Source organism: Pyrgilauda ruficollis, unplaced genomic scaffold (assembly GCF_017590135.1).
Source record: "Pyrgilauda ruficollis isolate IOZ18807 unplaced genomic scaffold, ASM1759013v1 scaffold74, whole genome shotgun sequence".
NCBI classification, from domain to species: domain Eukaryota; kingdom Metazoa; phylum Chordata; class Aves; order Passeriformes; family Passeridae; genus Pyrgilauda; species Pyrgilauda ruficollis.
In genome coordinates, this window is record NW_024529266.1 from 1,948,282 (window position 1) to 1,961,258 (window position 12,977).

Genomic DNA, 12,977 nt, shown 5'->3' on the forward strand with positions numbered 1-12,977 from the left:
AGTTAAGTGCAAGACATGCTGAATACTTATTAATATTTTAAAATATGTAGTTTAGAAATCCCTCCTTTTTACATATACTACCATTTTGCCAGTCACTTAGGGCTGCAATCTACTCATTATCAACATGAATTTCCCTATATCTCTGTTGAATATTAACTCTCCAGTTTACCAACTTGTTTAAATCTATTCCCACATTTAAAGGAGAGAATGCTTGTTATTCCAACTGTACCACTACACATTTATGTTTTCAACAGATACAGTAGACAACTTGAGGAAAAGTAAATTATCTGTATGATGCTTCACCCACAAAACACAGCGTCAGCACAAGATTTCAGAGAGGTGGCAACTACATTTAACTTCCCCCCCACTCCAGGAAAACCAATATAAGATACACAAGCATTGATTTAGAATTTAAAGTATTGAGCTGTGAACATTTTAAACCACGTTCTTCCTTTGTCATGTATATTAAATGTGCACTACAAATTATGTGAAATTCTCAATGATTACTTTTCCTAAGAGACACAACCACAGACTCACAAGACTTTAATACTAAGAAAAAACGTGTAATAACAATGCAAGGTGGCTTTGAGAACTTTAAAATCAGTATTACTTTAAAACCATAGTTGGAAGCTTTTCATGTGTACCACACTAATAAAACACACAGCCTCACCATGTCCCAAAGGTTTCTGTTGTTTGGGTTTTGATACTAGACTATATATATTAGAATATACTATATATATTATATTAGAATATACTAATTTCAAAACATTGCAAAGCCCTTAAAGCGTAAGATTAACAAGTATGAAAATATTTCCAAAAATCTGTTCCAAACATTATGAAAAACCTTACTAGAACCAACCACTGCATTGAGTTAAGCTATTTCAGAGCTTAATATGACAGAACCTGAACATTCCTTTAGCCTTTTAAAAATAAAAAATTCAGTAGAAACACAGGCATTTGTTTTCATTTTTCCATTGTCCGAAATATTTGGAAGGGAGAGCCATTTTCCTTGAGTAAAACTAGATACGAATCTGTAATAGCATAATTACAGTATGGTTACCCAGAAGTTCAACCTGATGAGAAACATCAGCACAACTATTCTCAGTTTCTAGTAATTAATGACAAATTAGGAAAACCATAACTAAACTCCTCACCATATTATTTTACCAAGAGAAAAATAATCAAACCATTGAGTCCAGAACAGAACACTACGTTACACCTGAAGAATACTATAACCTTACCAGATAGGTACTTTACTTCCATTTAGACTCTGCTATAGTCAAGAATATATTTTGCTCATACATTTATCCTCAGTCTGAGTCTGAAGACGCAGGTTATGCCAGTATTTCCTGACTGGGAGTGTACTGGGAGCATACCTTGCACAAAGACATTCCACAGGCATGTCACATGGATGTTGATCACTTGATTAGACTTACACTGCATTTCAAACAACTGCTTTAGTAAGGATCTTATTTTTTAAGTACTAAATGTATGTCTGTTAGATGGAAAAAGGCTAACACTGTCTATAACATCTAAGCAAGGCCCGAAGTTACTTCGTAAGACAGAAACCAGAAGGGCTACCATGGCTTAAAGCAATTTATGTGGACTAGCACATCTGAATCACAAAACAGGTAACACATTCATAAAAACCCAGCACATCATTTATTTATTCAACAGGCTGCAGGAAGTCTGGCAAGCTACTCTGCAGATTTTGTTTTTTTCTGTTATACACAGCAATTACATTTGCCATCCTTATTTCAAAAGTCAAATTCACACAGGCCTGGTTTTTCTACTTTATTGTTGTACACCAAGACAAGTGCTCTGAAATTGTTGCCCAAAGTTCTTGCACCCAACTTCAGCCATGTCATGTTCACATTAGTCTGCTATCTGCTTACCTCAAACCACATGAAGTTTTAGGGCTTGAACAAGTTCCTCCACTGTTTCCCAATGTACACCATGACAAATATGCTTGGCAAGTCACACAGACCCACCCTTTTCCAGGCACATTGAGAGCTTTTCTATGGGTATAGCAACTCCTACCTTGAAAACTTTTTAGTTTTATTTTTCTCTGAAACACAACAAAAAACCCCAAAAAGCAATAAAAACAACACATTCCTGAAACATTCAGATTATTAGTTAATAGATCTGAAATTGGCAAATACACTTAGTTAAGAGCCACTGTCCATTTTATTAATGCTTTTCCTCCTTTCTGTGCTTCATTCCACCCATATAACTGATGGTTTCAGATAAGTAAAATTAAAATGGTATTAACCCATTAAACAGTTGCACCATGCAAATATCTATTAAACACTTACTGAAGATAAAAGTTTAACACTCACATGTAGCTCCCTAAGGCCATGAAGAACAGCAGCAAGCAGCTGACAAGTAAAAATTCTTCCTCAACTTCCATGTTTTGTGTTAGATTAAGCCACCGTTAACTGCTGCTAAAATACAATTCTATTTCTTAAATCCAGTAGGTTACAAACTGACTTACAGCCTACCGAGCTCTAACCTGCAACACCAGAAATTCTCTAATTAAGTCCAAAAGGTTTCATTATGCACAGAAGTTTTTCTTTCAGGAGCCAGCTTTTTAACACAGCAAAAGGAGGATGCTCTGCAGAAAAGCAAAACATTTTAAGATTGTTTAATATTTAGGATCTGTTGTTTAATATTTTTGTCCCTGATTTTCTGACAAAAAGTCACACCAGAAACTTTGTTTTATATTTTTATTGTATGCCAAAGTTCATTAAAGATGAGTGTTTGCTTGTATAGAAGTTACTCAAAAAATGTGTCTAGGCAGAAATTTGTTAGCAATCTGACTTATTTCAAAGCATAGGTTTGTTCAATTGGGCCACAAAAGTAATAGTGTACAAGCAGTAACTAAGGAGCTGTAGATTCAAGGAGGTTCCAAATATCACAGATCTTGAGATCTCATCAGGAAATAAATCAAGGCAGTCACAATATAAAATAGCAGCTCCACATAGCTTTTTCAAGTTTTAATTTTACTCAGGAGGTGACAGTTCAGTTTGCCTCATTCTTCGAAGCTTCATCGAAGTTTTCAACAAGATCTAGAAAAAGATTGTTGGAATTAAAGTTTGATCCACTTCCCCTTTGCCAAACATTTTGGGTTTGAATTTTTTTCCTAAGTCCGACTTCAAGGATATCAAGTTTTTACACCATAAAAACTTTCAGCTGTAAAATACAGAGCAAATATTGTTTAACCAAAGAAATTTTGGATGGTTTATTAAAAAGCACAATTCTAAAAGCATTTAACTTCCCTGTAACAACTGGGCAGTGATTCTGACAAGGTAGTTTCTCATGAAATATTAAATAATGATCTTAGTTGCAGCTATCACTTCAACACAGGGCCAAAATGCTAACTCAAACTGCAAAGTCTCTCATGGTATCTGAAATTAATGAAATAACCTGCCCACAGAAATTCTGTGACAACTCACTAGACATCACTGTTACTATCCCTGGTCTGATCTTATGCTATGGGTAAGATCTCTCAGCAAAATTCAATTCATTCTCCTCCACTGCATGTTTCTTCTTACCTGGAACTTCATCGTCATCATCTTCACCAGTAGCAAGTGGTGCTTTTCCGTCCACAGCTGCAAGAGCAAGTAGTTCAAAAGCTTTATTCAAGCTCATCATGGGCATTTTGATTTATTGTTTAGCTTTGTTTTTTCAGAAACATCAAAGATTCTGGGCTAAGCTGCAATGCTTTACCCAGTTTTGTAAATAAAACTCTTTATCTAATGTAGGAAGTTTACATTCCCTTTTTTACTGATAATGCTCAAACAGCCCAGTAGTAAAATTAGAAGATGCATGCTAAACAGCATATTAGTCACCATCTTGTATGTACATATTGAGCACTCTGCACAAAAATAATTTCCAAATACAACTTGAGATTGTTTTTACCAGTTTTTCCTAAGAGTAGGTTAGTTTATGGACTACCACATGGCCTTTAAATTTACATATTTTACATCACCATGTTTTAAGGACTAGAAAGGAACTTATTATCCTACACATCCAAAGAAAGCTGAGGTGTAATTGTGAAGTTGCACACAGACACAACTAGAAGAAGGACTTAAAAGGTATTATTGTTCCCTAGCAAAGTCAGAAGAATACGGAACTGGACACACAATTTTACACTCCTCAGGTGGTTGAGGTGACCTAGCATTCTGGTCCACATGTTTGCTGACTCAGTAATTTCTTTAACCATTCCTGTTGCATTTGACAGAGGTAGTGAGACTTAAGCATCTCCACTGTAGCAGACCAGTGAGCATCTGCTGAACTGGGCAGAAGTATAATGCTACAAACAGGTATCTCAAGGGTCTGGGTGCCTGTGCACTACTCTACAACTATTCTTAGGTGTACTGTCACATTGTCTCTTACTCTCTACTACCTTAGTTTTATTCTAATTAATCCTTCTCAGTTTTTAAGAAAAGCATGAGGAAAATGATAGTTTCTTACTACATCTGTACATTAATTTCTAGAGAACCAGAACAGATAAATAAACTTTGTTTTGAAAGGACTTGGAACAAGGACATTACTGACCTTCATTTATTTTTTTAAGCAGCAGAAAGTTGTTAAATCTTAAGTGCATCTTAATATTAAAAACAAAAATTGAAAAGTAAACCATATTATTTTCTCCTAAATTACCTGCATTCTCTCTCATCCCCAAGACCAGTCCAAGTTTACTTTAGCACCTACTATCATCAGATGCTTCACTCATTGATGTTAGGCTTCCAAATCTAGCTGACAATGCTGAATAGAAAGTTTTGTGCAACTAGTTCTGGCATCCACTCTTAGTGGTAAGAAATAGCCATTAACTAGAACATAAAAACTAATCACTTCAAACAAGCTTCCCTCTTTCTAAAACTCCACAACTTAGCTTAGAATATAGCCTCTTATAACTGACTCCTCATTGTTATCAGAAAACAGAACTTCAGCAATCATTCTAAACCCTTCCAAGTACTCTTTTCTTTCAAGCTCTACTACTATCACATAGGTGATGTAGGAAGAAAGGATTTGAGGATCACGATAAAGAATACTTCACCAGATATCTTGAGGACTACTTCTAGCAAATTTTTTTCATTGGTAAGTTGCCAGGAGGGCACCATCAATTTTAGGAATGTAAATAGAGGCTGCTTTGGCAACAAAGCAGAGGAAGAATAAATTACAATCAAATTAGAAACGCCAAAGACCAGACACAATGACTTTATCTTATTTTTTCCATGTTTAGGCTGCTCCATATCTTTGAAGGAATTGGCTTGAGATATTTCAGAAATCAGGAAGACTGTACACATAGGACACAAGGAATGTCCCCAATGCCAATAAGTCTTTCACTCCTGATTTTCATCCTGTAACAGCAGCACCTTTATCAAACACTACATATTTAACTCCTTCATGTACTCTTCCCATTTTAGAAGGAACAAATGTTCATACTTTTTTACTATTTTAAGTATGGAATAGGAAGTTGGTGTATCTAACTTAATGCTCCTATCAGCCCTGTTCTCTACATTGTTTTGCACATAATGAAATTATAATGTACTTCCTTATAAATACCCTGTAATTTCTTCCTAGTTATCAAAAAGCCCATGTAGAAATACCTTCACCACACCTGTGAGTGAGAAAAGCAATTGCAAGATATCTGTTATGTCCCTCTCCCCATTACCTGCATTTCCATTCCAAGTGTAAAGAGATATACTCAAGCTTATCCTTCTTTAAAACCTAACAATTACAGAGTAATTAATCCACCCAGCTATAATGAACAAGATATGTCAAAATATGGCAGCCACATCAAGAAGGAAAGTACCAGAAAATCAAGTCTGGCTACAGTTTTCCAGTGCTAACCCAGCTATAAAACACACTAACAGGTGACTTCGCATTACTGAGTCATACTTGCCATTGGGTTTGAGTTATAAATAAAATTTATTTTAAAGCGTTTGGTTTCTTTATAAGCATTTTATAACACACTTGCAGACAACAAGAGTGCACAGAATGTCACTGCTGCTACAGAAATAAGCCTCATGTCAGCATGAAACACATTCAAGTTTCAACCTACATTGCTTGGGTAGGGCTTCTGCCAATCTCCTGAGGCTGGTCAGGCTGTCAGCTCCAAGCTGGTTTAGGATGCTAGGCAGCATTTCTGTCAGCTGCTTTGTCTCAGCATGGCCGGTGATAGTGAAAGTGTTAGCAGCCAGAGACGCCTGAACTTTTGGGTTATTGAAGTGAATGACTGTTCCTTGATTGGTAAACATGTTTACCTGCGAGAAAAGAAAAAATTCAGTATTTGAAGCAGTCTTAACAGGATTTTTCAATTTAACAGGAAATTAAAATTCTTAAAGCTCCACGAAGACCTATTGATCATTTACAGACAAGTTTAGGACCTATGTTACTTACCAGAAAATTTATTTTAATATATTTTCTATTTAAATATACTTTTTTTTTTCCTTCGAAGCAATTACCTCTTCAATTCCAGAAATATTGTTGACTCCCAGTTTCTTCAACGAAAACTGAAGTTTTTTATCATCTGCTGTAGCTGTTCTGTGAACAACCTTCTTCTTTCTGCGGGCAGTACCCTTCGCAAAAAAAAATAAATTACACGGTAAAGCTTAAATAGCTCTCACAAACTCTGATCCTGAGGGCTGTATAACTACTTTACAATCTCTACAAATCAACTTAACATACTGCACCTGTGTTTCAGTGCATGCAACCCTGCTGCCCAACTGCACTGCACCAGTCTTTCTCTTGCACTAAGGCAAGATTGGCACATGTAGGAGAAGCATAAGGTTTTAGGAAGCAATGCCATCAGAGAATATTTATTCCACAAATGTCATGGTTTACTGCAACATCTTAGAAAAGGGAAGTTGCAAATTTACCCTTGTTAACCCAAGTTATCATAACACATAAAACTGAAGAATGAACAGTTTCAAGCAATTTCCAAAAGTTATTAGTTTTTCTTTAGATTATCTTTCTTAGAATATAGCCAAATTTTGGTAAAAGTCAGAGGTCATAAGGCTATGAACATATCATTAACAAATTAATATGAGAAAAGTAAAAATATTACGTTTTTATTCTAAATAGCCATCTTTCATCTGATGGATTTTTACATATTTGAAGAATGCCTACTTTTCCAAAATATTTCATAAATTTTTTTTTTGGTGTTCTAACCAGCCCCGTTTAGAAACCAAACAAGCAAAGATTAAGTTGTCCGACAGACCCAAAGCTCTAGATTTCTCCAGGGAAATAAATGTCTCATATTAGAATATATCTATTTATCTGAAAAAGCAAAAAATGTCATTTTCCAATTGCTTACACAAGGGTTCAGGAAAATCTGACAAAAAATGTCTGTGAAATAGTGAAACCAAGCTACTTTTTGACATAATGTAACTACTAATCTAAGTCCTCCCACTCCAGCTGCTCATCTACCGCATGCTAGTAAGAAGATAATATGTTACTGCTTAACTGTATAAATAGCTGCAATTCCTTTTCAATTTACTGTCAGAAGTTTAAAAGTTGTCTGGACAGTAACAACTCTAACATAATTCTGCTACCAACAATGAGGAACATTAGTGACAAATTCATATGAACAACACTAGGACCACTACCACTCAAACATTTAAGTTTTTGTCTAGAAAACTTGATATTCACACCATGCTACTGTTGAGTTAGCACACACAGTGATGCTGAAACTACTAAAAGTAATAGCAATGCTTTATTTTAATGCCTTGTCTACCCAAGAATTGAGCTAGGTAAGACATATGCTAAGTCCCTCTGGACAACAAAATTCTCAGTAAATTTCAAAACATGACGTCTTGAATGAAGGAATATGGAGGAATAGGTACATCCTCCAAATCCATGTCAACTTATGCGGCAACAACGCCATGAAGATATCAAGAATAATTTCCCATTATAAAAAAATAATAATATGGCACGTTCAGGCATTCCAACTATTTCACAGGCCAATTTTAAAATTAAATGACCATTCTAAGCTCTGCTTAATGCCTACAAAAGCCTTATATTGACCAGCAAGCTGCAAGAACTGTAATCTGAATGCATGCTCTCACATGACAGACATTAAAAGCCTCTACAGTCAATAAACACACACTGGTTAACAGGCATACAATCAGCAATACAATACAGGAGTTCTCTAATTAACCATTAACATATACCAAGAATATGCAAAAATTACCAAAGTAGGTAATTACTACATAAACCCTGCTTTAAGGCTGCCTAAATCTCCAGCAACTGGCAAAATGAAAAAAAGAAAAAAAAAAAAAACAAACAAACAAACACTGGAATGAAAGCTCCTGGAAACTCTGTAAGCAAGAGTTCTGTTGAATAATTTTTAATCTAGAACATTGTGTATACTCCCTCAGGAATGAAAGATTCTTGAAAAATTCCTGAATTAAGACTGAGACTGTAATTAAAATGTTTACTGACATGTGACTATACTGAACATACTTTTCTCACATTATAAGTAAACACACAACACAAACACATATATTCAGATACAACAAAATAAAGTTTCTCTGATTATATTAGTCTGCAGTTACAGAAGTATGACAAGTATAAAATTTTCAACTTTGTGCAGAAAAGCAAAAAACTGCCTTGAGCACCTTAAGTATTTTTGACAAGTCAGTAAGATCTCTAAGACCTGTTATGAAAACTATATCCAACCTCATCTGCTGTAAGGTATATTCACTTCAAGTCCCACACGTTTTCTACAACAGCCCATAGAATTAGCATGGGATGGCTGCAAGAGGACTACAACGACCATCTACTTCCAACCCTCCTGCCATGGGCAGAGACACCTCTAACTAGACCAGGTTACTCAAGAGTCCTATCCAACCCAGCCCTTAACACCCCCTGGGATGTAGCATCCACAGCTTCTCTGGGCAACTTTTTCCAGTGCCTGAGCAGCCTCACAGTAAAGAATTTTTTCCTAATATCCAATCTAAACCTACTTTCAAGTTAAACCCATTCCCCCTTGACATGCTACTGCTTGCTCTTGTAAATAGTCTTGATGCATCTTTCCTGTAGGCTCTCTTCAGGTACTAGGAGGCCACAATTAGGCCCCAATGCCTCCTCTTCTGCAGGCTGACCAGTCCCAATTCTCTCACACTGCTATAACAAGAGAGGAGCTCCAGACCTCTGACCAACTTGCTGTCCCTTCCCTGGACTCCCTCCAGCAGGTCCATGTCCTTCCTGTGCTGGGCCCCAGAGCTGCTGCAGCCCTGCAGGTGAGGTCTCAGCAGAGCAGAGCAGAGCAGAGGGGCAGAATCCCCTCCCTGGCCCTGCTGCCCACACTGCTCTGGATGCAGCCCAGGACACGTGTGGCTCTCTGGGCTGGCAGTGCCCCTGGCTGGGTCATGTCCAGCCTTTCATTCACCAGCACCCCCAAGTCCTTCTGGGCAGGGCTGCTGTGATCTGTCCATCCCCAGCCTGTGCTGGCAGTAGGCGTTGCCCTGACCCAGTTGTAGTACCTTGCACTTGACCTTGCTGATGATTAGATTCCCATTCACCCTAATACAGAATATTAAATCTGCTGTAACAAAACATACACAGAGAGAAATGCCTAGAGATTCAGCTACTACGTACTGCACCTACAAAAGTGACTTCAGGGGGCCCTGAAGGAGCATAGATTCCCTTGAGGACAGTCCAGCACAGCTGACAGCACCCAGGGCTGCTCCACACACCCGTTTCCGGGACCCCGATATACGGGCAGGGACACGCAATCTCGACGGCAGCGCAGGGAGGCGGCTCCTACCTTGCCACCGATGCGCACTTGGGCCTGAAGCTTGGCCAGCTTCTCCTGGTTCATGATGGTCTCCTTCATCTGCGGAAATAACAAGAGCGCCCGGAGCGGCGGGTGTGGGAACGCCGGCGGGGGCACGTGGGCACCGGGGCTCTGCAGCCGCCCCTCACACACACCCACACGCGTCCCCCGCGGCACGCGGGCAGCCCCGCCCCGCCACAGGCCCGGAACGGTCTCAGATCGCGGGCAGAGCCGCCGAGCCCCGCCGAACCTCCCTTCAGGCCCAGCCTGTAACCGCCGTCCCTTTCTCCAACCACCACCGCGCCCACCGCCCCCGGCCGAGTCACGCTCCCCTCCCGGCCGTCCCCCGCCGCCCCCGCGGTACCTCGGCGAGCGGAGGGGCGCGGAGCGCGGCTGGAGGCGGCGGGCAGGACGCGGGGCCGGGAGCCGCACGCGGGCACAGCGAGATGGCGGCCGGAAGGAAGGAGCTGCGCGCCGGGCCGCGCGTGCGCCGCGCCGAGCTCGGCAGGGGGCGCTGCGTCGCCCTCGGGACGGACCGTGGAATCCCGGGATCTGTTGGCTTGGGAAAAGTGCGGCGTGATGGAGTCCGCCGCGTGAGCGAACATGACCGTGTCAACCCAGTGCCACGGCCAGTCTTTACTTAGACAACTTCAGGAATAGTGACTCTAGCATCTCCCTGGGGAGCCCACTCCAATATCTTGTCACCCTTTCTGTGAAGAAATTCCTCTAGATGTCGACCTTCCCCATGCTGCACCTCCTTTCAGGTAGTTGTAGAGAGAGATAAGGTCACCCCTCAGTCTTCTCCAGGCTAAACAACCCCAGCTGCCTCAGCTGTTCCCCACAGGACTTGGGCTCCAGACCCTTCACCAGGGCTTTTTGTTGGCCACCTCTGGTCCGCCTAGTGAAGGGCCAGCACCCCAATGTCCGCCTAGTGAAGGGCCAAGGACTGGACACAGCACTGGAGATGTGGCCTCACCAGAGCCAAGTACAAGGGGACAATCACTGTCCTGCTCCTGCTGGCCACACTATTGCTGGTGCAGACCAGGATGCCATTGGCCTTCTTGGCCACCTGGGCACTGCTGGCTCATGTTTGGATCAGCACCCCCAGGTCCTTTTCCTGTGGGCAGCTTTCCAGCCACTCTGCCACGGCCTCTGGCACTGCCTGGGGTTGTTGTGCCAAAGGGCAGGACCCAACACTCACCATACCTGCCCTCACCATGCCTCAGATTTGCCATGCCTTACTGACTTTGCTGCCCTCTTACCCACTCTGCTACCTGCAGCCTTGCCAGGGAACTTCCCCACCACAGGCTTCACATCCATGGTCTGGCATCACAGAGTCACAGAACCACTGGGGTTGGAAAGGACCTCTGGAGATCATCCAGTCCAACGCCCCTGCTAAGTCAGGATCACCCAGAGCAGGTGACACAGGAACATGTCCAGGTAGGTTTTGAACAGTTCCAGAGGGAGACACTCCACAGCCTCCCTGGGCAGCCTGTTCCAGTGCTCTGCCACCCTCAATATAAAGAAGTTGTCCCTCATGTTGAGGTGGAATTTCTTGTGTTTTAACTTAAGGCCATTGCTCCTTGTCCTGTCACTGTGCACAACTGAAAAGAGTCTGGCAGCATCCTCTTGACACCTGCCTTTGAAATATTTATACATATTAAGATCCTTTCTTAGTCTTCTCTAGACTAAACAGGCCCAGCTCCCACAGTCTGTCATAAGAGAGATGACTCCAGCAATTGTGCATGTGTGGCTGGACCCTCTCCAGTAGTTCCTTGTCTTTCTTGTACTGAGGAGTCCAGAACTGGACATGGTGCTTCAGATGTGGCCTCACTATTTATGTGTTTATTATTTTTCATGCTAGAAAATGTGAGCATTATGTTTCTTTCTCCCTTTTGTAGTGCAGGCCCCCTCTCAAAGCCCATGGCTGTGCTTCTCTCTGCTGTCCACAACAACTCTCCTCCTTTCTCCCAGCTGGTCAGTGCAGAGCTCTGTGATGGGGCCCCTTAAGTGAACCAACCCCCGATGCCCCCAGCTGCCCCTGCCCAGCCAAACTACTGAATTTTTTTCTGTCACTGCTGCCTGTGTAACAACCCTTGTTCTTTTTATTTCTTCCACCTTGTGTGTTTTTCACTGTGGCTTTTCCTCCTCTGTTATGGTATTGTAATTTATAAGCTACCCACACACGGCTGCTTGCCGCAGGTCACTGGATACCATCTGTGTGCCCTTGCTGGATCCCTCAGAGATGTTCTCCTGTAGCTGTGTTTTCCCTCACTGAGGTCTTAATCTACCTTTTTAATGTATTGTCAGTCTTTGTGTTTTCTGAGTCCTATTCTGAGAGCCAAACACGCACTTCCCAGTCCCTAACTCATGCAGGTGCTGCTGCCTTTGAGTATACATACACCTTGTTCCTCAGTTTGCATTTCTGAGGCAGAGATCATTCACAGTCTACAATTTCAGTTCCCCACAAGTTTGCCAGTGTGTTTATTCTGACGAGTGGGACTAATCTCACAGCTATGGGGAACGCGCATGTCTGGCTCCAACAGAAGGCAAAGCAGTCATTGCAGGAGCTGTGTTGCACAGCAGAGGGCAGGAGCAGATTTATGGGGGAAGAAGCCTGGCATTCCCATCAGTGCTACACGTGCTCACAGAGTAATGCAAGAGAGGAGAGCCTTGGTGCTCCATGGTCCCAGTCACCACCACAACTGAACTGATGACCCTACTCGCACCAGTAGAAATACTGCTGACCTTGCCTTCTCACACTGCATTTTTATACCTTTTGTACAGATTCTTCTCTGGAATATCCTCAGTTAGCTATTCTCTTTGGTCTTGTTTCTGTAAGACTATGTTAATAATTAATCTATCCTTCTTTATTGATTAACATTTTCTCCCTTGTTAGTAATCCCCAGAGACAAGATTTTGCCAAGGCACTACTTCTTATGTGTCTGTAAATTTAGTTTGCTCTTACATTATCTTTTCACTACACCAGAGCTGAGTGATAATTTGTACAAAAAATATTAATCCTGTGAAAATCGAAGCCTTTGTAACTAGTGAAAATTAATGATAATCCCAAAATTACTCCATCTGGTGGTGATAAAAATTCTCAGGGAGACGATCATTCAAAAGGCACTGCTGAAGAGCAGCAGCCTCTGTACCTCCCACCAGTGAATCAGAGATGAAAATTAGGGGA

The 12,977-nt window shown here is 41.2% G+C and overlaps 1 protein-coding gene across 1 annotated transcript; it reads right to left on the bottom strand.

The window, feature by feature from the left end:
- Nucleotides 1-2,712: 2,712 nt before the first annotated feature.
- Nucleotides 2,713-10,276, bottom strand: BTF3 (basic transcription factor 3). Its single transcript, XM_041486246.1, has 6 exons — nt 10,152-10,276; nt 9,779-9,847; nt 6,474-6,587; nt 6,071-6,272; nt 3,555-3,611; nt 2,713-3,068 (listed from the first exon to the last, which is right to left on the bottom strand). Exons 2-6 carry the CDS (start codon nt 9,845-9,847, stop codon nt 3,022-3,024), a joined length of 489 nt encoding a protein of 162 aa, XP_041342180.1. The 5' UTR covers nt 10,152-10,276; the 3' UTR covers nt 2,713-3,021.
- Nucleotides 10,277-12,977: the final 2,701 nt, after the last annotated feature.

What these genes read in the sequence shown, in the direction of transcription:
- BTF3 (XM_041486246.1), bottom strand. Translation starts at nt 9,847, where the DNA reads ATGAAGGAGACCATCATGAACCAGGAGAAGCTGGCCAAGCTTCAGGCC. An exon ending in AAGTGCGCATCGGTGGCAAG is followed by an intron (nt 6,588 to 9,778) that starts GTAGGAGCCGCC and finishes TTTTTTGCGAAG; the next exon opens with GGTACTGCCCGCAGAAAGAA. An exon ending in AGAAGCCCTACCCAAGCAAT is followed by an intron (nt 3,612 to 6,070) that starts GTAGGTTGAAAC and finishes TTGCTCTTGCAG; the next exon opens with CTGTGGACGGAAAAGCACCA.